This window comes from Puma concolor, chromosome D1, assembly GCF_028749965.1.
Source record: "Puma concolor isolate L17-30 chromosome D1, mPumCon1.1.hap2, whole genome shotgun sequence".
Taxonomy (NCBI): Eukaryota; Metazoa; Chordata; class Mammalia; order Carnivora; family Felidae; genus Puma; species Puma concolor.
This window is the reverse complement of record NC_141676.1, coordinates 4,998,353-5,019,390: the sequence shown is the minus strand read 5'-3', so window position 1 is coordinate 5,019,390 and position 21,038 is coordinate 4,998,353. Positions and strand designations below refer to the sequence as shown.

Here is a 21,038-nt window from a genome sequence, read left to right as displayed (position 1 = left end):
TCGGCCTGCCGCCCCGCCCCGCGCGCGCTGCCCCCGCGCTCTAGCGCCCCCGCCGGACGCCGGGAGCAGCGGCCGCGGCGGTCCGGAGGCGGGGCATAGGTGACGGGGCGGGGCGGGGCTTGCGCTGAGTTTGGGTGTGTGTGTCCAGGACGGAGCCCGGCCAGTGGGGTGGGGCTGGGTCGAGTCTGGTCCCTCCCCTGACGAATGACCGAGTCCAGTTCCGAGGGTATGGGACCGGAAATACTGTGGAAGTTGTTTTTCTCTATCAAAGACTGACCAGTCTTTCCCACCCACCCTGGGCGGGAGTGTGGTGTGAGTACGTTAATAACTGTCTCCCCATACACCACGGATTAAGTCCTCAAGGTGCAGAAAAAGAAACTGAGGCTCAGAGATAGCAAGGGGCTGGGCCAAAACCCCAGCTTCACATTCATGGAGGACCTTTACCTCCTGAGTCTTTGTGGCCCCCAGGCAGCTGGCCAGACTCAGACACCCACCGCGTTTTGGTCCACACTGTGGTGCGCGCTAAGTTAATATTTTTTTATATAAGTTCCGTCATTGCTTCTTGAGTGCATAATAACGCTGCATTATGTGCGTGTCCAAAGCATTACTTTGTAAAGAGCAAAACTATAATAAACCATAGTTCTCACTGGAATCCTGAACTGCTTTACGTGCCGGTAACCTCAAAACTGGAGGTGGCCTGGCCTCTGTACCTCTGCTGGGCCCTGACCCGTCACACCCATGGCGGAAACCTAAGCCTGCCGCCATCCAGCCCACGGGGGCCCACGGAGAGCCCACGGGAAGGGTGGGAGGAGCCCACAGCACTGGGGCAGACCGGAAGAGCCTCGGGGAGGAAGGGGTGACCCCCCCCACACTAGGGAGGGTAGTGTGGGAGGGGCCCCCCAGCGGGTTGCTGTCTGCTACTGAGGAGGAAGTGAGAGGAGGAGGTGAGGTGCAGCAGGGAGGTGAGCTGGGCTGGGGGGGGGCAGGGGCAGGGGCAGGGGCTGGGCCTGGGGCTGGGCCTCTATGCAGAGGTCTGGCTTTTCTGCCACTTCAGGGCCCACCCTCCCCTCCCCCAATAAAAGTGGGGACAGAAGGAGCTTGGTGAGATACCCCGAAGCCTCTTCCCTCTGAACCCCACAGTCAGGTCCTCAGGCTGGGGACCGGCTGGATGGGAGCCCAGGCCCCAGGCTGCTCAGGAGTTGCCTCTCACCCTGGCTCTCCCCACATCTTGCAGCCTGTTGTAGCAGGGGTCTGGGGCACCATGGCCCAGGCCCTAGGGGAGGACCTGGTGCAAACTTCAGAGCTACAGGATGACTCCAGCTCTTTGGGATCTGACTCCGAGCTGAGTGGGCCCGGCCCATATCGCCAGGCTGACCGCTATGGCTTCATTGGGGGCAGCTCAGCAGAGCCAGGGTAAGTGGGGGAGAGATGGGGGGCAGCGGGGTGCTGGGGCTGAGGATGGGGGCTGAGGGATGAATTTTAGAGTGAGGCTCAACCGCGAGGGTCCTGGAGGGTCTGGGGGCTCAGCCAGTGTCACCCCTTCTCACACTCCAGGTAGAATCCTAAAGCCAGCAGGGCTGAGACAAGAGTGTCTCTGATCTGTCTCTTTTACCCTGAACCTCCAATGCTTTGCACCTATCCTTAAGGCCAAACATCCTTCCCCTTTTAATCTCTGCCCCAATAATCCCAGAACCTAACCAAAGAACCCACACCTCTTCCCTCACCCTCTCCCTTTCCCAATACACAGACAGGAAAGCAAGTGCAGATAGGAACTTGCCCGAGGTCACCGCGGAGACCAAATAGAACTACATTCAAACTCAGGACTCCTGGCTTCTAGTCCGGGGCTCTGTCCACTTAGCTTCTCTTAGGAGTTGTCTGTGTTCCTACCCTGGGGGACGGCCAACCAACCCCTCCCCCAGCACACACCTACACACCCCCTTCAGCCTCTCCTGCTTCTGCCCACATCAGAGCCACATCCTTTCCTGTCCCCATGACAACGATTGGCAACTCCTGGGTGACAGGTCACCCCCCTCCCGCCCCAGGGCTCCCCAGAGATCTCCAGGGCCAGGAGCTGAGTTTACCTGGGTAGCATGAAGGGTGGCAGATGTGGGCTCTAGGTAACAGCTGGCCCACACCTCGACACCTGTGTCGTGTGCCCTCAGGCCCGGTCACCCTCCTGCAGACCTTATCCGCCAGCGAGAGATGAAGTGGGTAGAGATGACCTCACACTGGGAGAAAACCATGTCTCGGCGATACAAGAAGGTGAGGGGACGATGGTCCCATTGCCTCTGCCCGTGCCCTGGCAAAATTTACCCCTCCCGGATCCCGGGACCTCCTGCCTTTTTCCCCTACCGCCCAAGGTGACCCTTGCCCCACGACAGGCTGGGGCTTGGGACCTGCCAACAGAAGCAGGAGAGGCTGGCCTCGCTGTTCTAACGGGACTCCTTGGCCTCACCCACAGGTAAAGATGCAGTGCCGGAAAGGCATCCCCTCGGCTCTGCGGGCCCGGTGCTGGCCTCTGTTGTGCGGGGCCCACGTGTGTCAAAAGAACAGCCCCGACACCTATAAGGTAATAGAGTTGGCAGGGGTCCTGCCTGCCCTTCTCAGAGCCCCTCGCCACTCCGAGCCCTCACCCCCACCTTCCTGTCCACCCACAGGAACTGGCCAAGGCCCCTGGAGACCCACATTGGATGGAGACCATCAGCAGGGACCTGCACCGCCAGTTCCCTCTGCACGAGATGTTTGTGTCACCTCAGGGTCATGGGTAGGAGGCCAGGGACCCCCAGAGACCTCCGGCCCCACGATCCCCAGGGCACTTCGGCCCAGGCCCCCACCTCAGCTTTATATCCTTCCATCTCAGGGGACCCAGTGAGGCCCAGGGGGGCTGGGGCCTGGGAAGGGGCCGCCAGTGGGTGGGGAAGGGGTGCCTGGAGGACTGACCCCTAATGGGGTCTTCCGGTACAGGCAGCAGGGGCTCCTGCAGGTACTCAAGGCCTACACGCTGCATCGGCCCGAACAGGGCTACTGTCAGGCCCAGGGCCCTGTGGCTGCTGTGCTGCTCATGCACCTGCCCCCAGAGGTGAGTGCCCTAGACCCTACATCAGGGATTCGAGACCCTGACACCCCAACCCCAGTGATCCGTGACCCCCAACCCCAGGAACTCTGGACTCAGGGACGTGGGATCCTTGACTCCCAGATCCTGTCCTAGTGACCTGGGACCTCATGACCACCAACCTCCGTGACCTTCAAGGCCAACGATCTTGACTCCAGAAACCTGGGACCCTTGGTCCCTGACCCCTGTCCCGGTGATCTGAGAACCTGGATGTCATCACCTTGACTTCACAACTCCTGATTTTGAGCCCCGTGACCATGACTTCTGACCCTTATGACCCCCCAAGAACCCAGGACTTGAACTCTGGGACCCTCCCAACCCTTGACCAGCGAGCTCCAACTCTGTGACTCTGAAAATCAATACTGTGAGCCCTGTGACTTCCACCTTCCTAAACCCATCATCGGCCTCTACCTGGGCAGTGAGGAGTCTTTCGGTCAGAGCCTGAGTTTAGGCTGCGTTTAGGCTCCAGGCTCCAGAGCCACCCCCAGATGATGCCCAGGCCCTCCCCCGTGCTCTTTTCCCCTCCCCTGTGCTTCCCTCTGCGGTCCCCTCGGTGCGGGCATTCACGGCCTGTGCCCCTCCCGCAGGAGGCCTTCTGGTGCCTGGTGCAGATTTGTGAGGTCTACCTCCCTGGCTACTACGGGCCCCACATGGTGAGAGGCTGGAGGGGGTCGGAGGGCACAGGGGAGGGGCTGGGCAGGCACGGGCCTAGGGACTGAGAGGGGCAGCCCGGGGTTTGCGAGTCGTGCTGACGGACGGACGGACGTGGCTGCAGGAGGCTGTGCAGCTGGACGCTGAAGTGTTCGCGGCCCTGCTCCGGCGGCTGCTCCCGCGCGTGCACAAGCACCTGCAGCAGGTGGGCGTCGGGCCTCTGCTGTACCTGCCCGAGTGGTTCCTGTGCCTCTTCGCCCGCTCCCTGCCCTTCCCCACGGTGCTGCGCGTCTGGGATGCCTTCCTCAGCGAGGGTGAGTAGGCAGCTGGAGGCGGGGCGTGGCCAGGGCCGGGAGCCTGGGGTGCGCACGGGGACGGACGGACGAGCGCACCAGCCGTGCCTGGCCCCACCTGCCGCTGCCAATCCCGGCCTGGGTGGGGGTGCCAGAGTGTGTTCAGGGTGATGGCGTCGGGTTGGCGCTGGGGGAACAGCGCAGCCCCTGCCTGCACGTCACCAGTGTCATCCCCAGCTTTGCGCCTGTGGTGAGACCCCCTTAGGGAGGGCAGGCTCTGCCTGGAGGCGGGCTGGGGGCAGAGGTGGGGAGATCGATCGCAGCAGTGGAGCTGTTCAGGGACTGGGCTCGGTAGGCACGGCCAGCGGCAGGGACGCGGCCAGTAGGAGCGTAACAGCGCTCATCCCCGGAGCCCACAGGCACTGGGTGCCAGGCACTGCTGTAGACACTGGGATCACCAGCATGAAGGACACCTACATTCCGGTGGGGGGCGGGGGAGACAGCAGTAACCATATAACAAGATATTTATAGAGGTGCCTGGCTGGCTCCGTCGTAGAGCATGCGACTCTTGATCTTGGGGACGTGAGTTCAAGCCCCACGGTGAGCACAGAGCTTAAAAAAAAAGAGAGCAGGTATTTATAGATTGTCCTAAGTGCCACGAAGAAAATAAAATAAGGGATGTGACAGAGTGTTAGGGGCGCAGTGGGAGGAGAGTGCTGTTTTCAAGATGCTTTTGGCCTCTGCATGGGGGGAGGCATAAACTGGCAGGGCCCGTGTGGAGGCCGCGAGGCCAGGAGAGACACTGTCCACAGGGTCGCGGCTACAGATGACTTGGCGGGCACGGGCGCGGAGAAAGATGAAGCCAGAGAGGTCGGGCCGAGAGTGAGTGGAGTCGGGGCCCAGCTGAGCCGGACGTCTCAGGACGTGGGGGCTCTGCCTCGGGACCCCCATGGGCAACCCACCTGCGTCCTGTTCTGTGCGGGTTGTCTGGCAGTCGCAACTAAAAGCTGGTAGACGTCAATCGGTACATTTATTGAGCACCTGCTGTGTGCCCCATCGGCTCCAGGCCCCCTTGGAGTTCTGGCCGCAGGTGTTCAAGTTGTCATGTACGCATCACCGCCTCTCCAGCCTCGGACCTCCGAGGCCCGGCAGGGCAGGGCTGGATCGGTTGGCTGAGCCCTCTTCCGCCCTCTCCGCTAAGGACAGGACGGGCACTGTGAGGGGCTCCTTTCATCGTGATGGTGACATGACTGGTGGCTCTCATCTCTTTATGAGTCAGAGCTGTCACCGGGCCTCATTGGTCCCCGAGGCTGCCCGGAAGGGATTCTGAGGCCCCGGGAACAGCCCGAGGTCACACCGGAGTGTGCCTGAGAGCGTGCAGGCATGTGCGTGTGCCCGTGTGCACTGTGCTCTTGGCTCAGGGGTGAAGAGCTCTGGCTGGAATCTCTCCAGAGCAAGAAGGTCACTGGTCTTAACTGGCACCCACTTGGCCCTTCCTTGTAAGGACGAGTTGCTGAGGCCCAGAGAACAGGCTTGGGTGAAGCGGGGGCAGCCCCCGGCTCCTGGCGGGCTGCTTTGCTCCCACGTGTCTGCGGCTGCAGAGACTTACTCATCAGTGCCCCCAGTTGCAGCCCCACCGTCGTTCATTGCTCCTGGTCTGAGTCAAGGCCGCAGAGCTGCAGGAGAGTGGAAGGAGTGTGGCCAAGAGCAGGTTCAGGTGCAGGACTGAGGAGGGGCAGGGCTGGCCCTGCATTGAGTGAGCCCCTGGCCTGCAGGTGTGAAGGTACTGTTCCGTGTGGGGCTGACGCTGGTGCGCCTGGCCTTGGGCACCACAGAACAGCGCCTGGCCTGCCCAGGCCTCCTGGAGACGCTCGGTGCCCTACGAGCCATCCCCCCCACCCAGCTGCAGGAGGAGGTCTTCATGTCTCAGGTGGGTGCCCCCTGCCTGCCTTCCACAATGGCCCAGCTCCTGCTGCTCAACTGGGGAAACTGAGTCTCACGGCAGGAAGTCAGAGTGAGACCCCGGAGCTCAGTTCCTGTCCTCTGAGCAGCAGAGAATGTGAAAACCCCAGGCTTCAAGCGGCTTTCTATGGTTCCCTTAGCGAGTCTGGCTGTCAGTCCCTCAGCCCTCAGCCGCTTCCTGGGGCTGGGTCCTGCCCGCCCTGTGGGGACCTGACGGTTTCCTGCCCTCCCCCAGTCCGGGCACACTCAGCGCCAACCGCCCCTCACAGGTGCACAGCGTGGCCCTGTCTGAGCGTGACCTTCAGCGGGAGATCAGGGCCCAGCTGGCCCAGCTGCCTCAGTCAACGTCCGGGCCACCCCCAAGGCCGCAGGCCCGCCTGCCTGGGGCCCAGGCCATCTTCGAGGCCCAGCAGCTGGCAGGAGCGCGGGGAGGCGCCAGACCCGAGGTGCCCCGAATAGTGGTGCAGCCCCCGGAGGAGCCCAGGCCACCACGGCGCAAGCCCCAGACCCGAGGCAAGACTTTCCACGGGCTTCTGACTCGGTCCCGGGGCCCTCCGGTTGAGGGCCCCTCCAGGTCTCATCGAAGCTCCACCTCCTTCCTGGATACCCGATTCTGAAGGTCTCACTTCTGAGGTACCATGGACTCGGCGTCCCCTAACCCCAAGTGCCCGGTTGCCTGATGCCTGCCCCACAAATGGCACCGCACTTTACCGCCGGGATTTGGCAAATCAGCTCCCTTCCCGCAGACCGTGTCGGACACAAGGGTGAAGGAAGGTCACACGGTGTGGTTTCAGGGGCCCAGACCTGCCATTCTCCCGCGGAGCTGTCCCGGTGCTGGGCCCTTGCAAGAATGGAAGCTGAAGGACTGTGGGGTTAAGGGCAGCTGGCTGGGCGAGGGGCCCCCGCGGGGCTCCTGGGGAGGCCTAGAATAAAGTCTGGGCAGAAACCTGGCTGGAGTTGGACTGAGTGCTCTCCACCCCCAATTGGAGACCGGCTGCCCCTCCACTCCCACCCTCACTCCCTCACAGCCCGGCCTCTCCTAGTCCAGCCCCGGTTTGGTTGGAACAGGATACACTGCGGCTGCCCATTGGCTGATGAAAGGTGGTTGCCAGCAACAGGAGCCAATGGTAAGCCGCCTTGCCGGGCCTCTGGTGGGGGGCGGGGCAGGTAAGGCTCTGGCACCTGTGGAAGGAGGGTTCCCCCAGTGGATGCTGGGCCCAGGAGGGGGCTCTGTCCCCTATTCCTCCCCTCCCCCCCACCAGGCTGGTTCAGGACCCCCAAGGATGGGGGTACTCTAACCCAAGCCCGCCCCCCACCCATGGTCCTGGTCTGGTCCTCGGAGACAGCTGCGCAAGAACAAAAGCCTACTGTGCCAGGACAAAGGCCCCTTGCCCCCTTCCAAAGCCTTGACTGCACCCCCTTGGGACTGCTGCCATGGAAACTCCCTCCCACATTCGATAATTGCCCCTGTGGGTGCCTGGGGTGCCTGGGACACGAGCCATCGCCAGGACAACAGGGCCGGTTCCGATGCAGGCTGTGTCCCTACAGTGCCCATTCCCGGGTGCCCTGCCTCCCTGGAGGCCCGCCCCTGCAGGGTGGAGGGTGGAGGGTGGAGGGTGGAGGGTGGAGGGTGGAGGGTGGCAGGGCATGGTGGGACTCTGGAGTACTGGGACAAAGCATCTGGACTCTTACTTAGATGGTGGAGTATTCAATCTGTTCCTCCCAATGGCTGTGCTGGAACACCAGCCTGGCCACTGGTCAGACCCCTGATTTGGAATGTTCTGGTGACAGGGCCACCGGCTGTAGGCACGCACCTGCTCTTACATATGTTCATATAGCGCTTCTTATGTGCCTGGCCAGGCCCTGGCTCTGGGGCCAACCATCCTGCACCCAAGGAGCCTATGGCCCGGAAGAGAGAACACAGAGGTCCGGATCCAGATCTGCGGAGTTTCCTGGGGGAAACCGAGGCTCAGAAAGGGAGGGAACTTGGCCAAGACCTCGCTGCCCATGGCAGACCCAAGGTTTATCCCTGCCTCCGTACCGGCAGCCATGAACCTGTCCCCCCTATAGCTGGGCACCCACCCAGCTCTGTCCTCCTGGGGATGTTTTCTCTCCTGCTCCCACCCACTCCCTAGCCCTGCCCCAGCCCCTTGGAATGTGGGGCAGCGGCTGGGCCCCTGTGAGTTAAAGAGAGCTTCCAGGGGCTTCCCTTCCTCCTCCCCACCCCACTAAAGTACCTGTCTGTAGCTTAACAATAACCTAGTCATCTGCAGTTCCCAGAATACTTCTCAGAGCCCCCCCCCCCCCCCGCCACAGGTAGCACTGATAGCCTCATTACAAAAGGGGGGAAGTGGAGGCTGGCGAAGCTGAGTGCCCAGCCTGAGATCACAGTGAGGGGCAGAGCCACTAGGGTACAGGGCTCAGTGAGTTCTAGGCACCTGAGGCTTAAGGCATAGAATGCAGTCTTTGTAGCAGATAGAGTGGGGGGATCTGCTCCTAGAGTCTGCTCATAAACTCCCTACCCTCCATGGGCTCAGCTCCTCTGCTGGGAGAGTGGGGAAGCAGGAAAGCAGCAATCTCGGCCCTGGGCCCGGGGAATCTGTCGTGAGTCTGGGAGGGAGGCCATGGTGACAGTGGGTCCCACTGGCTAGAGACCCTAGGGGCAAATGGTCTCCGGCAGGACTCCTCCAGCTAGGGCTGAGTCACTGCGTTTTCTACTCGGGGAAGCATGGCAGGTGCCATTATCAACCATCTACGTGGGGAGCCTGAGCCAGGCGGGGTGTGGGGGGCGTCCAACCAGAAGAGAACTAGCTCCCTCCTCATGTAAACCCTTACCTGCGCACGACATCCTCACAAGACTATGCTAGCCGCTAGGACACCTGCACGCTACTTGGGAAAAGATCTGTCTCCTCCAGGCACATGCAGCTCCACGTGGCAGAGGGAAGGTCACCACTGAGCTGGGTACCTTTGTGCAGTGAGCAACCTGCACAACCACACTCAGTAAACCTGGCAGGCCCGGCTCCCGACAAACCTGCTCGGAAGGGGGCTCAGGGAAGGCAAGCCATACTTCTGACAGCACTCAGCCCGCAGGGACTGAAGCTGGGATGGCACCCGGTGATGTCCATTGGCCTGGGACGGCCCAAGGGACAGGAGTAGGGGCCAAGCAAAAAAGTGGAAGGGCAGGGGCACCTGGCTGGCTCAGTCGGAAGAGCATGTGACTCTTGACCTCGGGGTCATGAGTTTGAGTTCCACATTGGGCGGAGAGATTACTTAAAAATAAACAAATAAACGGGGGCGCCTGGGTGGCTCAGTCTGTTGAGCGGCCGACTTCAGCTCGGGTCCCGATCTCATGATTTGTGAGTTCGAGCCCCCACGTCGGGCTCGCTGCTGTCAGAGAGGAGCCTGCTTCAGAGCTTCTGTCCCCCCACCCCCACTCCTCCCCCACTTACGTGCCGTCTCTCAAAATAACCGAATATTTGAAATAAACAAACTTACTAGTGGAAGGCAGTTGGATCCCTGCCATGGCCCCCATCTTGGGCCGCCACCCACCCAGGGGTCCCCCCATCCCCACACTGTCCGGAAGCCAAACTTGGGCTCCCCGCAGTCCCCACACAGGAAATGCCCTCTTACCCTCCGAGCCTCGCTTGCCTCATCTGTAAGTGGCAGAGACTCTCGTAACTGCCCCCTCACAGGGTGAAGGGAGATACAGCACGCAAAGCCCTCCGCACAGCACAAAGTCAAGACACGCTACAGGGGAGCGCTTACCTTCTGCTAGGTGCCCCCTGCCCTGCCAAGCCCGGGCTAACATTTGCACCATAATCCCCACTCGAGGATGAAAAACCTGAGTCTGCAGAGGCTGCATGGCTTGTGTTAAAAACAGGAGGCTCGGGGCGCCTGGGTGGCTCAGTCGACTTCAGTTCAGGTTGTGATCTCGCGGTCTGTGAGTTCGAGCCCCGCGTGGGGCCCTGTGCTGACAGCTCAGAGCCCGGAGCCTGCTTCAGGTTCTGTGTCTCCCTCTGTCTCTGCCCCTCCCCTGCTCACACTCTGTCTCTCTCTAAAAAATAAATAAATAAATAAACATTAAAAATTAGGGGCGCCTGGGTGGCGCAGTCGGTTAAGCGTCCGACTTCAGCCAGGTCACGATCTCGCGGTCCGTGAGTTCGAGCCCCGCGTCGGGCTCTGGGCTGACGGCTCAGAGCCTGGAGCCTGTTTCCGATTCTGTGTCTCCCTCTCTCTCTGCCCCTCCCCCGTTCATGCTCTGTCTCTCTCTGTCCCAAAAATAAATAAACGTTGAAAAAAAAAATTAAAAAAAAAAAATTAAAGACAAAAACAAAACAAAAAACCCCCAGAGGCTCAAAATGGAGATGCTTATGCTTAGTCCCACTTTGCCAAACCCAGTCTCAGCTCTCCCAGAAATGAATTTTTTTTTAATGTGTATTTATTTTTGAGAGAGACAACATGTGCACAAGCAGGGGAGAGGTGGAGGGGGGCGGCACAGAGGATCCGAAAGCAGGCTCCACGCTGACAACCGAAAGCCGAGAGCCTGATGCGGGGCTCCACCTCGAGGACTGCGAGATCATAATCTGAGCCCAAGTCGGACACTTAACCGACTGAGCCCCCCCGGACGCCCCTCAGAAATGGATTCTTAAACCAGGATCGGGAATCACCTGTCAGCACTAGTTGGGCAATGTGCTTGATAGACTTCTGCCGTTCCCTAAAGGAAAGTGATCTTACAAGAACCCACTTTTTTTTGCCCAGTGCAACTTCTTTGCCCTTGCTCCCCTCTGCCCATAAGTCTTCCACTCTGCACAGCCTCTCAGAGCTCCTTTCTATCTGCTAGATGGGATGTTGCCAATTTATGCATCGTTGGATAAAGCCAATAGAATATTTAAAATTTCCTCGGTTGAGTTTCAGTTTTTAACTCTTGTTAACTGCCAAGGCTCGTGCTCCTTGGTGACATCCGTGCCCCACCCCTGCACCCACCAGTGGGATCACAGTGGAGCTCGGGCTACCCGCACAGCAAGAGAACGGACTTCTCGAGATGTTCTTGAGGTGTTCTTCTGTGGGTGCTTGGGTGAGTGCAGCCGGGCGTCATGTTGTTTGTCTTGGGGAGACCGGGTGTGACCGCTGGCGTCCAGCAGACTTGGGCGAAGCAGATCCTATACACCCCCCCCTTCCCGTGCTCAGATCCACTGGGAACCCCACAGCTTGGGCACCCCCTTCCCTCTTGGCCCCCTGCAGGGCAGAGGGTACCCCAGGAAACTGGGACCGCCCCACTCGTGGGGTCTTCTTACTGATTGGTGCCTACTCTGGCGGGGACCAGGAGAGGTGAGGCAGGAACCCCACAGATGTACGGGGACCCCTGCCTAACAGGGGCTTCTGAGACAGTCTGCCCTAGGCCAGAGTGCTCTGGCTAAGACACATTGCTGTGGGCTGGATGCGCTAGGGAGCCCAGGACTCTATCCAAGGGCAGGACTCCAGACTGTGTGCCCCGACTGCTCTCCTGGCCACCCCACCCCCAAAGGCCAAGGGCAGCCCGGCCACCGGTCTCTGCCCTCTCCAGCTTCTCCCTCTCCCTCCGCGCCTCCCTCCCCCTTTCTTCCATCCCTCCTTCATTCCCGGACTTTCTCTCCCTCTGTCCCTCTCTCGGGCTCTCTCTGCCCCTGTCCCGGTTGTGCCTTCTCTTCCCCACAGCCTCGTGTCTGTGACCCTCTCTTCTGACCATCCCCGTCCGTTGGCACCTGGCCGGCTGTTCCACTTTGTCCGTCTCTCCCCGGCTCCACCCTGGAGCCCAGGTCTCGGGCTGGGTGGCGGGGCGGTGGGGGGTGGGGTGCTGGCTGGGGCCCCGCGCCGCCCCCGCCCCGCACTGGGCACTCCCTCCCGGGGACTGCTATATAAAGCGGCGCCGCCCGCTCCCGCTGTGCTGCCACCGCCGCCGCGCCGCCCGCCAAGCCCCGCCGCCGCCGCCGCCGCCGCCGCCCTCCAGGTACCCCGGCTCCTGCCCGCGCCCCGGGAAGAGTCAGGGAGCCCTCGAGGTACCCCGGCTCCTGCCCACGCCCCGGGGAGAGCCAGGGAGCCCTCCAGGTACCCCGGCTCCTGCCCGCGCCCCCGGGGAGAGCCAGGGAGCGGGGCTGCGGGGGCAGGGGCCTCGGGGACCCAGCGCGCCGCCCGCTGGAAGGGCTCAGCGCCCCCTGGCTCAGCCCGCGATGTGTGAGCTCAGGGGTGCAGGATCCGTGGGGTCCCGGAGGCCGAAATCTCACCGCCTCCTTGGGGTGGAGGTGGGGCAGCCTTGGACACCTGTTGTCAGGGACGGGAGTGAGGGGGAGGCACCGTGGCGGCCACCTCTCTTCCCGTCTTAGGGGTTGGGCAGTGGGGTACAGACCCCGCTGCCCTGACTCCCGCCTTGGTCTCTCTCCCCTTGTCTCTGCCATTAGTCTGCCAGCCACCCCACCTGTAAGATGGTGAGTATCCTCCGGTCGTTCCCCCCAAAGGCCCAAGCCCCTGGCCAGAGGGAGGGCTCAGAGGGCAGAGTTTGGCATCCAACAGCCTAACCCTGGGGGCACCCCCGTGCAGACGACTGGGGCCTGCGACCAGCTGCACACACCCCTGCTGCCTCCCAGCTCTGTGTGCCAGGCGCTCCCCCATCAGCCCCGGGGATGGGCACTGTTGGTCCCCTTTGGCACGCACCCATTCGTCCTGCAACATTTATTGTGCACGTACATCTGTGCACACCATTCTGGGGGTGGGGATGTATCAGTGAACACACAGTCTGGGCTCTCAGGGAGCACACCTTCCAAGAGAAGGCACGAGCCTCCGAATTTGGCACTGGTTAGCTCTGATTCAAGCCCAGGTCTCGGGCCCAGACCTGCCCTCCGGGGCCACAGCATGCTGTCTCCCCATGACTGTAGTCCAAGCCTCACTGGCATCCTGGGGTGGGACAGGGCAGATGCCAGGCCCCCACAGAGCCCAAAGGAACCTCACAAGGTAGCCCAGCCTGTCCCCCGGAGGACAGGCCCACCTGTGTCCCCCACTGTGTTCACACTGAGCCTCTGAGCAGCCTCCTGTGGGAGTCAGCCAGACTCAGAGAGGGGCAGGGGTGTAAAATTTCACCCAAAGAAAGCACTTCCATGACTCAGAACATCTGTAAGAAGGGCACCGGCTTTTTCCCCTGCCAATGCCTAGCACAGGGTTGGGCACACAGTAGGTCCTCAAGACCTACTTTGATGGCAGTGGACCAGATCTATCTACGTATTTAGGCCTCAGCAGAACTCTGTGATGGCAGGTTACGGACAAGCAGAGAGAAATGACCAGCTCGAGAGTGATCGCTCGGCTCGTTTGTTCATTTCTTCTTCAGTCAACATTTGTTGAGGAGCTATGGCGTGCCACTGTTTTATGCACCAGGACTGCCTTGATGAACAAACAAACCAAAACCTCTGGTCCTGTGAACCAAGCTAGGGCAGACCTTGGCGTGGGATGGGGGGCAGTGGTCCAGCCAGCAGCACGTTGCTTTCTACCCACCCCTCCCTCCCCGGGGCACTGCACCTACGGTTTACAAAGCGCTCCCACCTGCCTGCTCCTGGGCACAGGCCTCCATCCCCTAATCCGACTCCATCCTCTCCTGGTTCCTAGGACAGTGTCTGCCCCAAACATCACCCACGGTCAGGAGCGTGGCGGGCTTGTACCCTTGGGTGACTTAATGTGTCCTTTGCCCACTCTGCCCAAGACCCACCACTTCTGCCCCCTCAGCTCTCTCTGGATCCACTGGGTCCCGCGTGGGACTGCCCGCTGGCCTCCAAGGACCTGGAGGAAGAGGAGGGCCCATGGGGAGGAGGCGCTGGCCTGCCACCCCCAGGCTGCTTCTCTGGCTCCTGGCGCCATGACGTGGGCCTGGACTGCAAGGGCTCCCTCGAGGGAGCGGAGGCCCGGGCGTGGACCGTCTACCACTATAGCCTCCTCCAGAGCTGTCTTCAGCAAGCTGGCCTGCCGGAGACCCAGGACCGCAGCCAGGTGCCCCGCACAGGTATCCGAGGGCTCCGTGGAGGGGTGTATCCCTGGGAGGGGGAGGGAGGCACCCTCAGCCCGGCCTGCTTCCCATCCCTGTCAAGGTCAGCCCCTTCCCCCAGGCTCTGTCTGGATCTGAAGCCAGGGAAGCCAGGCCAGTAAACTTTGGGCAGGCAAGTATTGTTTCAAAGGGCATCTGGCACCAGTAAAGCAGAGATCCAGACTTCCCTCGTATCCCAGAAGACCCAGCCATGGGATTTGTAATCCATGTTCTGTGGAGCGAAACCTTCTATAGAAGTGCCTTGGGAGCTGCTAACAGTTGGGACTCGAGACCCCTCCCCTGCTTTATCTGTTTAATATACTAGATGGCCACAAAGGTTTTGTGGACAGAGGGGTTCGCAGGTAGAAGACATGAAAATCACAGACTGGGCTCTCCTGGGGATCACACACTGGGAAACTGAGACATGGGGGCCCTGGGTCACAGAGAAAGTCAGTGTCAGAGCTCAGGCTAGAACCCAGGTCTCCGGTCGCCCAGCCTCCAGTATCTTCCAGGCCAGCTGCAGAGAGAAGGGAGCCACCCTCATGGGGTGGGATGGGCAGGCAGCGCCCCTTCTCTCTCCAGTCTCTTCTCCGTCCTCTCTACTCTTCTCATCCCACTCTGGGAAGGACTTGGGGGCCTAAGAAGAGGGCAGGGCTATGGAACAGGGGAGGGTAGGCAGAAAGATATCGGGGGGAGCCCCTGTTGAGCTTGGCCACATTCTTTCCCCTCCCGAGGCTGCCCTGGTGCGGAGGTGACCTTATGCATTCTGGGATCCCCCAGCACCTTTCTGTCCGTGCTGCTGGAAGGAGGGGTCCAGAGCCCGGGTGAGTGTGTGCCCAAGTTCCCCCACCCCCTCCCGTAGAAAGGGCAGCCCTGCCCTGGCCCGGCCACATCCCAAAATACCCACTGACCCTGGCAACTGCCTGCATTCCACTGGGCCAGCTGCCATGCTCTGAGCGGGGGTGGGTTCTGGGAGCAGCTGCCCCCTACGACCCGGGGTCCCTGGGCTGGAGGTGGAGGGCTTGGGGGCATTAAGCCTTCCCTGGCCAGCAGCCGTCCTCCTTCTGCCCGCAGGAAATATGCTCCTTTGCCTGTCCCCTGCTTGGCTGATGAAGGTGCCAGCACCTGGGCAGCCGGGCGAGTCGGCCCTGCTGGTCTCCAAGGCCGTGAGCTTCTACCCGGGGGGCTTGACATTCCTGGATGACTTTGTCCCCCCACGCCGGGCCACCTACTTCCTGGCGGGCCTGGGGCTGGGACCTGGCCGGGGTCGAGAGGCAGCTGAACTTGCCCGTGACCTGACCTGCCCCACAGGAGCCTCGGCTGAGCTGGCCCGGCTGCTGGAAGACAGGCTGCTGACCAGGAGATTGCTGGCTCAGCAGGGTGGCGTGGCTGTGCCAGCTACCCTGGCTTTCACCTACAAGCCACCAGCACTGCTGCGGGTAGGGGATGCCAGCCCAGGACTACGGCTGGTGGAGCTGAGTGGCAAAGAGGGCCAGGAGACACTGGTGAAGGAGGAAGTAGAGGCCTTTCTGCACTCCGAGGCCTTGGGTGATGCCCTGCAGGTAACAGGTTCCTGCCTCCGAGGTCTGTGCAGATGCCAGCAGGATGGGACCCACGGATGGTTACCAAGTCCTGCTGGGAAGTTGTCCCCAACTTGGGGTCCTGCTGCTGGCCTATCTCTGTGGCGACCCCTTGCCTTCTTACTTCAGTTTACACATTGGATCCTACGTGTGAGCATCCCACCCCATACGTACGTGGGGTGGTAAGGAGGCCCCCCTCCCCTCCCTGTTGCAGGTGGCCGTGAAGCTCAGTGGCTGGCGCTGGCGGGGGCGGCAGGCACTGCGTCTGTACTCGCAAAAGGAGCTGGGCACAGTGGTCGACATGGTGCTGGCATTGCTGGAGAAACTGGAGGAGGAGGAGAGTGTCCTGGTGGAGGCTGTGTGCCCACCTGCCCGGCTGCCCTTCCCAGGTGAGAGCCACCTGGGCCAGCCAGGAGTGGGTGCCGGCTCAGCCTCCTGGCTGCTCTGTGCTGGGCTCAGGCTTCATGTCTTTCCCCAGGCAGCCCCCCACCTGGCCCTGAGCTGGCTGTGCGGATCTGTGCTGTGGTATGTCGGACACAGGGTGACAGGCCCTTGCTGAGCAAGGTGAGTGTGGCCCAGGTTCAGGTCCTGACCCTGCTGCCACAGCCCAGGCCAGCCCAACCCGGCCCAGCTCCAATGAGCTGCTGAGGGCCCCTGGGTAGAGAGAGGACAAAATCTTTGGGGGGAACCTTGATGGTGTCCTGGAGGACTCCTGGGTCTGAAGCTTTTTCCCTCCCCTTCCTGCACCCTTCCTCCATCAGGAGCTCGGATACTCCATACTAGGCACCAGGGCCCAGGACTGAATCCTATTCCCAAGGAGCTCTTGCCCACAGAAGGGGCTGACGGAGGGTCCCTGAACCTCCAGTGTCCAGGGCCCTTTAGGAGGGGGCCTCCAAGCTGGGGAACTTAGGGCAGCTTGAGGACCCTCCGGGGAGCATAGCTCTGAGCCAAGCGGGGTGGCACGGGCCCCCGGGGATCGCAGCAGCAAGTAGGCTTGGAGCCTTCAGGGAACAGAGACCCTAGCTGGGCCCGGAAGCCTGGGTAGACGCCCCTCAGGGTGTAAAGGACCAGATGGGCAGTGGCAGGGGAAAGTGGCTTGTGCGGGGTAAGTCACAAAGGAGGACTGGGCTACTTGAATGCGCAGTGAGAGGTCTGGCCTGGATCTCCGGGCACCGGGGTAGGAGTGCAGGGGCGGGGGTGGGGGGGCTGCTCTCGGACGACACCCTCAGCCACACCCTGCCCAGGTGGTGTGCAGTGTGGGCCGTGAGGACCGGCCTCTGCGGCACCGGAGCTCCTTGCCACAGACGCTGGAGGTGGCACTGGCCCGGTGCGGCCTGGGTGAAGCGACGCAGGTGGCGGTCGTGCGGCGGCGCGTCAAGGCAGCGGCCGAGGCCGCGCTGGCCGCCGTGCTGGCCCTGGAGGCCGGCCTGAGCGCTGAGCAGCGCGGCGGGCGCCGGGCCCGCACTGACTTCCTCGGTGAGCGCGGGCGGCCCGGGCCGGGGGCGGGGGTCGAGGGTCGAGGCCGGAGGGCAGGCGGCGCTGAGCCCGCGCGTCCTCCCGCCCCGGCCCAGGCGTAGACTTCGCGCTGACTGTGGCAGACCGCGCGCTGACCCCCGTAGCCCTGGAGCTGAACTGCGGCCTGTGTCTGGAGGCGTGCGGTGCGCTCGAGGGGCTGTGGGCCGCGCAGCGCTCGCAGCCGGCGGCCCGGGAGGCCGCGGCCGCGCCGCTCGTGGAGACCATGCTGCGACGCTCGGCGCACTGCCTCATGGAGGGCAAGCAGCTGCTGCTGATCGGCGCGGGCGGCGTCAGCAAGAAGTTCGTGTGGGAGGCGGCGCGCGACTACGGGCTCAAGGTGGGCGGGGCCGGGCCTGACCCCCGGGCCTCCGTGGAGGTGGAGGCGGTGCCCTGGGCGCGGGGGCGGTGTGAGCTCTGGGGGCGGGGCCAGCACCGCTAGGGGAGGAGCCTGAGCCGGGCGTGTCCGCTGGGGGCTTTAGAGCCCAGGAGTAGGGGTGGGGCCCACCGCCCCGCCCAAGATTAGAAGTCTAAACTTTTTGGCCTCTGGTCACGTTCTGCTCCAGCCGGGTGTGAGAGGTCCCCCGGGAGGGCATAGAGCCCTTCGGGGCAAAAAGAAACCAGCGTTGAAGGGCTGGAGGGGGTGGGGGGAGGGGGGTCATTCAGTGTTAGTATCACAACCGGGACCCCGAATGCCAGGCTGAGGAGCCCGGCCCTATGCTGCAGGAAGGGCAGACCCTTCGAGGTTGGATTCCCGAGGGCGTGAGGAGAGTGCTGGGGAGCAGCTTACACATCGCGAATCAGATTCAGAGCAGTGGCCTCACATCACAGAATCCGGGGCCATGCAGGCGGCGCAGACATTCTTATCTGCACTGAACAGATAAAACAGAGGCCAAATGTCTAGGTTCTTTGTGGCCCTAATCTACCACAGTGGCCTCCTCTTCCCTCTTCCGCAGTACAACGCGCCCTAGGAAATTCTCCCCCCAGCCATTGCCACGTCTTTTCACTCCCTGCCTTGCACACGGTGTTCTCCACTTGGAATGTCCACTCCTCCCGCCGCCTAGTGTTACTGTGCAGACAGCCACCCTCCCCTCTCTTCCAGGAGCTCTCTCTGCCCTGGTTACCCGCTGCTTTGTGTCTGTGTTCCCCCAGCGGGCAGTGAGATTTGGGGCACAGGGCCCCACTGGATTCCTTTGTGGGCACCCCCTGAAGGTCAGAACTCTTTGGGTGAATAATGGCCAAGAACATGATGCCCAAAGCCACCAGACCACCTGTCCCAAACCCTAACCCTGGTGGTTCCCCTACAAGCTCTGGTCAGAGTGAGAATGAGCCCAGCAGCCCTCTCTCTCTCTCTCTCTCTCTTTGCTCCAGCCCCTGCCCACTCAGATCATACCCTTTCCCTCTGCCATCTTTCCTCTGGCTGATTCTTACTCAGCTCCCGACCGAAGTATTGCCTCCTTTGAGATGCCTTCCTTCCCCTTCAGGCTGGGTTAAGTGTGTTATCTCTGCACCTTCCGTTTAGTCAGTCATCAACAGATGGTTTTTTGAGCACTTAGAACCGGTGATTCCGTGGCCTCTGAGGGCCAGAACCACGTTCGTGGCCCCATCCTATCTCCCCAGCGTCCGGCAGAGGCTGACCTGGGTGTGTTGCCCTCTGGTGGTTTCTGCAGCTGCACCTAGTGGAGTCGGATCCCAACCACTTTGCATCCCAACTGGTGCAGACTTTCATCCACTTTGATGTGACAGAGCACCGGAGGGACGAAGAGAATGCGCGGCTGCTGGCGGAACTGGTGCGGGCACGTGGCCTGCAGCTCGATGGCTGCTTCTCCTACTGGGACGACTGCCTAGTACTCACGGCCTTGCTCTGCCAGGAGCTGGGTCTGCCCTGCAGCCCCCCGGCTGCCATGCGCCTGGCCAAGCAGAAGAGCTGCACCCAGCTGCACCTGTTGCGCTGCCATGGCCCACCCTGGCCCGCGCCCTCCCTCCACGCCGTGCCCTGCTGCCCGCTGGAGAGTGAGGCCGATGTGGAGAGGGCCGTCCACCAGGTGCCCCTGCCGGGTGTCATGAAGCTGGAGTTTGGGGCAGGCGCAGTGGGTGTGCGGCTGGTGGAGGACGCACCGCAGTGCCACGAACACTTTTCCCGGATCACCCGCGACCTGCAGGGTGAGGCCGACCACCCCGGCATCGGGCTGGGCTGGGGGAATGCCATGCTGCTGATGGAGTTCATTGAGGGCACCGAGCACGATGTGGATCTGGTGGTCTATGGTGGGCGACTGTTGGCCGCCTTCGTCTCCGACAATGGCCCCACGAGGCTGCCTGGCTTCACTGAGACGGCGGCCTGCATGCCCACTGGGCTGGCACCGGAGCAGGAGGCACAGCTGGTGCAGGCAGCCTTCCGCTGTTGCCTGGGCTGCGGGCTGCTGGATGGGGTCTTCAACGTGGAGCTCAAGCTCACCAGGGCCGGGCCGAAACTCATCGAGATCAACCCTCGGATGGGTGGCTTCTACCTGAGAGACTGGATCCTGGAGCTCTATGGTGTGGACCTGCTGCTGGCTGCAGCTATGGTGGCCTGTGGCCTGCGGCCTGCCTTGCCCAGCCACCCACGCGCCCGTGGCCACCTGGTGGGCGTCATGTGCCTGGCTTCCCAGCACCTTCAGACTCTGAGTTCCACCGCCAGCCGTGAGACCCTGCAGGCTCTTCATGACCAAGGCCTGCTGCGCTTCAATTTGCTGGAGGAGGTCCTGGTGCCTGGTGAATACGAGGAGCCCTACTGCAGTGTGGCTTGTGCTGGGCCCAGCCTGGCTGAGGCTCGTCTCCGCCTGCTGGGCCTCTGCCAGGGTCTGGGCATCGATGGGCCCCACTACCCTGTTGCCCACTTCCTGTCCCACTTCAAATAGTGCCTCTCTTCCTATAGCCCTGCCCCAATTCTGGCCTGGCTCACTCGGAGGCCTCAGGTCTGTTCCAGAGTGGCAGGGCCATTTGACATTAAGGCATCCTGGCTTGAGGGCCACAAAAGAAAGTATCTTGGGGGGGCCGCTGGCCCCTTTTGCTGTTAGTTCAGCCCAAAGGCCCCAATCCTGTCCCAAGACTCTAGCCGTGGAGAAGCAACAGCAGCTGCACACACACACACACACACACACACACACACGCACACCTGCCCCAGGGAGGTGAGAGACGCCCAGACTTAGCCCATCCTTGTCATCCCTCCAGGTCTGCCTCTCTTCCTGCAGCCTACAGGAAGACAGACGCTGGCTGGCCCCTGGCCTTGGACAAATCCTATGAAAACCTGAGACTAAACCCTGTCCTCTTCCTCTCACCCCTCACTTAGCAAATTCCAGGATCTCTCTAGAGCCTGCTGACAACTTTCGGCAGTGCCCGGCCTGCCTCATTTGGCCTGAGCGGTAGAAGCAGGTGGCCTGGGGTCAGCAGTAACCGTCTCCTCTCCAGGCAGACACTACTGCCCCATTCTACAGATGAGGAAACAGGCCCAGGGAGGAGCAACCATTGCCTCAAGGTCATACCACAGTAGACAGAGGATCAAGGGACGAGATACAAGATTCAGGTTTCCACTTCTACTAAGCCTCATGTGCCCACTCAGCTTCTAAACCCCACTCACCTCCCCGCCCTCACTCGTATGTGGCCTTAAGACGAGCGAACGCCTTCTCCCATGCAGCATGCACCTTCTCCACCAAGCTTTGGTGCTTTGGCCTCTGGCATAACTAGCATTGGCAGAGGAGAGTCTACACTCCCTTCCTAATTCAGGGGAGGCTGTTTTAATAACTCTGCCTCTGTACAGCACAGGAGCTGTGGCCAGCTCCACAAGCATCCCTCTCCAAATAAAGGCTTCTAGACTAATGAAGTATGTGGTATCTGGTTCTTGTGACTTG

At 61.7% G+C, this 21,038-nt stretch overlaps 2 protein-coding genes and 1 long non-coding RNA gene across 9 annotated transcripts; 2 read left to right on the top strand and 1 right to left on the bottom strand.

The window, feature by feature from the left end:
* Positions 1-151: 151 nt before the first annotated feature.
* On the top strand, positions 152-6,968 carry TBC1D10C (TBC1 domain family member 10C). 4 transcript variants are annotated; one of them, XM_025915472.2, is made up of 10 exons: positions 152-944; positions 1,235-1,413; positions 2,163-2,262; positions 2,462-2,569; positions 2,658-2,764; positions 2,965-3,079; positions 3,700-3,765; positions 3,888-4,077; positions 5,832-5,986; positions 6,288-6,968. In XM_025915472.2, the coding sequence occupies exons 2-10, from the start codon at positions 1,262-1,264 to the stop codon at positions 6,633-6,635; spliced, it is 1,341 nt and encodes a 446-aa protein (XP_025771257.1). In that variant the 5' UTR covers positions 152-944; positions 1,235-1,261; the 3' UTR covers positions 6,636-6,968. The 4 variants fall into 4 exon arrangements, with proteins under 4 accessions (XP_025771257.1, XP_025771256.1, XP_086532901.1 ...); XM_025915471.2 differs by having other exon boundaries at positions 152-962; XM_086676775.1 differs by lacking the exon at positions 152-944 and having other exon boundaries at positions 1,012-1,413; positions 6,254-6,468.
* Positions 6,141-8,311, bottom strand: LOC147576346 (uncharacterized). Its single transcript, XR_015240691.1, has 2 exons — positions 7,711-8,311; positions 6,141-7,200 (listed from the first exon to the last, which is right to left on the bottom strand). It is a non-coding gene; the product is annotated as an uncharacterized LOC147576346 (long non-coding RNA).
* CARNS1 (carnosine synthase 1) lies at positions 7,007-21,010 on the top strand. 4 transcript variants are annotated; one of them, XM_086676768.1, is made up of 13 exons: positions 7,007-7,145; positions 11,005-11,092; positions 11,713-12,004; positions 12,054-12,102; positions 12,453-12,479; positions 13,765-14,038; positions 14,794-14,883; positions 15,134-15,621; positions 15,854-16,028; positions 16,118-16,203; positions 16,884-17,115; positions 17,211-17,491; positions 18,822-21,010. In XM_086676768.1, the coding sequence occupies exons 5-13, from the start codon at positions 12,477-12,479 to the stop codon at positions 20,046-20,048; spliced, it is 2,856 nt and encodes a 951-aa protein (XP_086532894.1). In that variant the 5' UTR covers positions 7,007-7,145; positions 11,005-11,092; positions 11,713-12,004; positions 12,054-12,102; positions 12,453-12,476; the 3' UTR covers positions 20,049-21,010. The 4 variants fall into 4 exon arrangements, with proteins under 4 accessions (XP_086532894.1, XP_086532893.1, XP_086532892.1 ...); XM_086676767.1 differs by lacking the exons at positions 7,007-7,145; positions 11,005-11,092; positions 12,054-12,102 and having other exon boundaries at positions 11,850-12,004; XM_086676766.1 differs by lacking the exons at positions 7,007-7,145; positions 11,005-11,092; positions 12,054-12,102 and having other exon boundaries at positions 11,850-12,053.
* Positions 21,011-21,038: the final 28 nt, after the last annotated feature.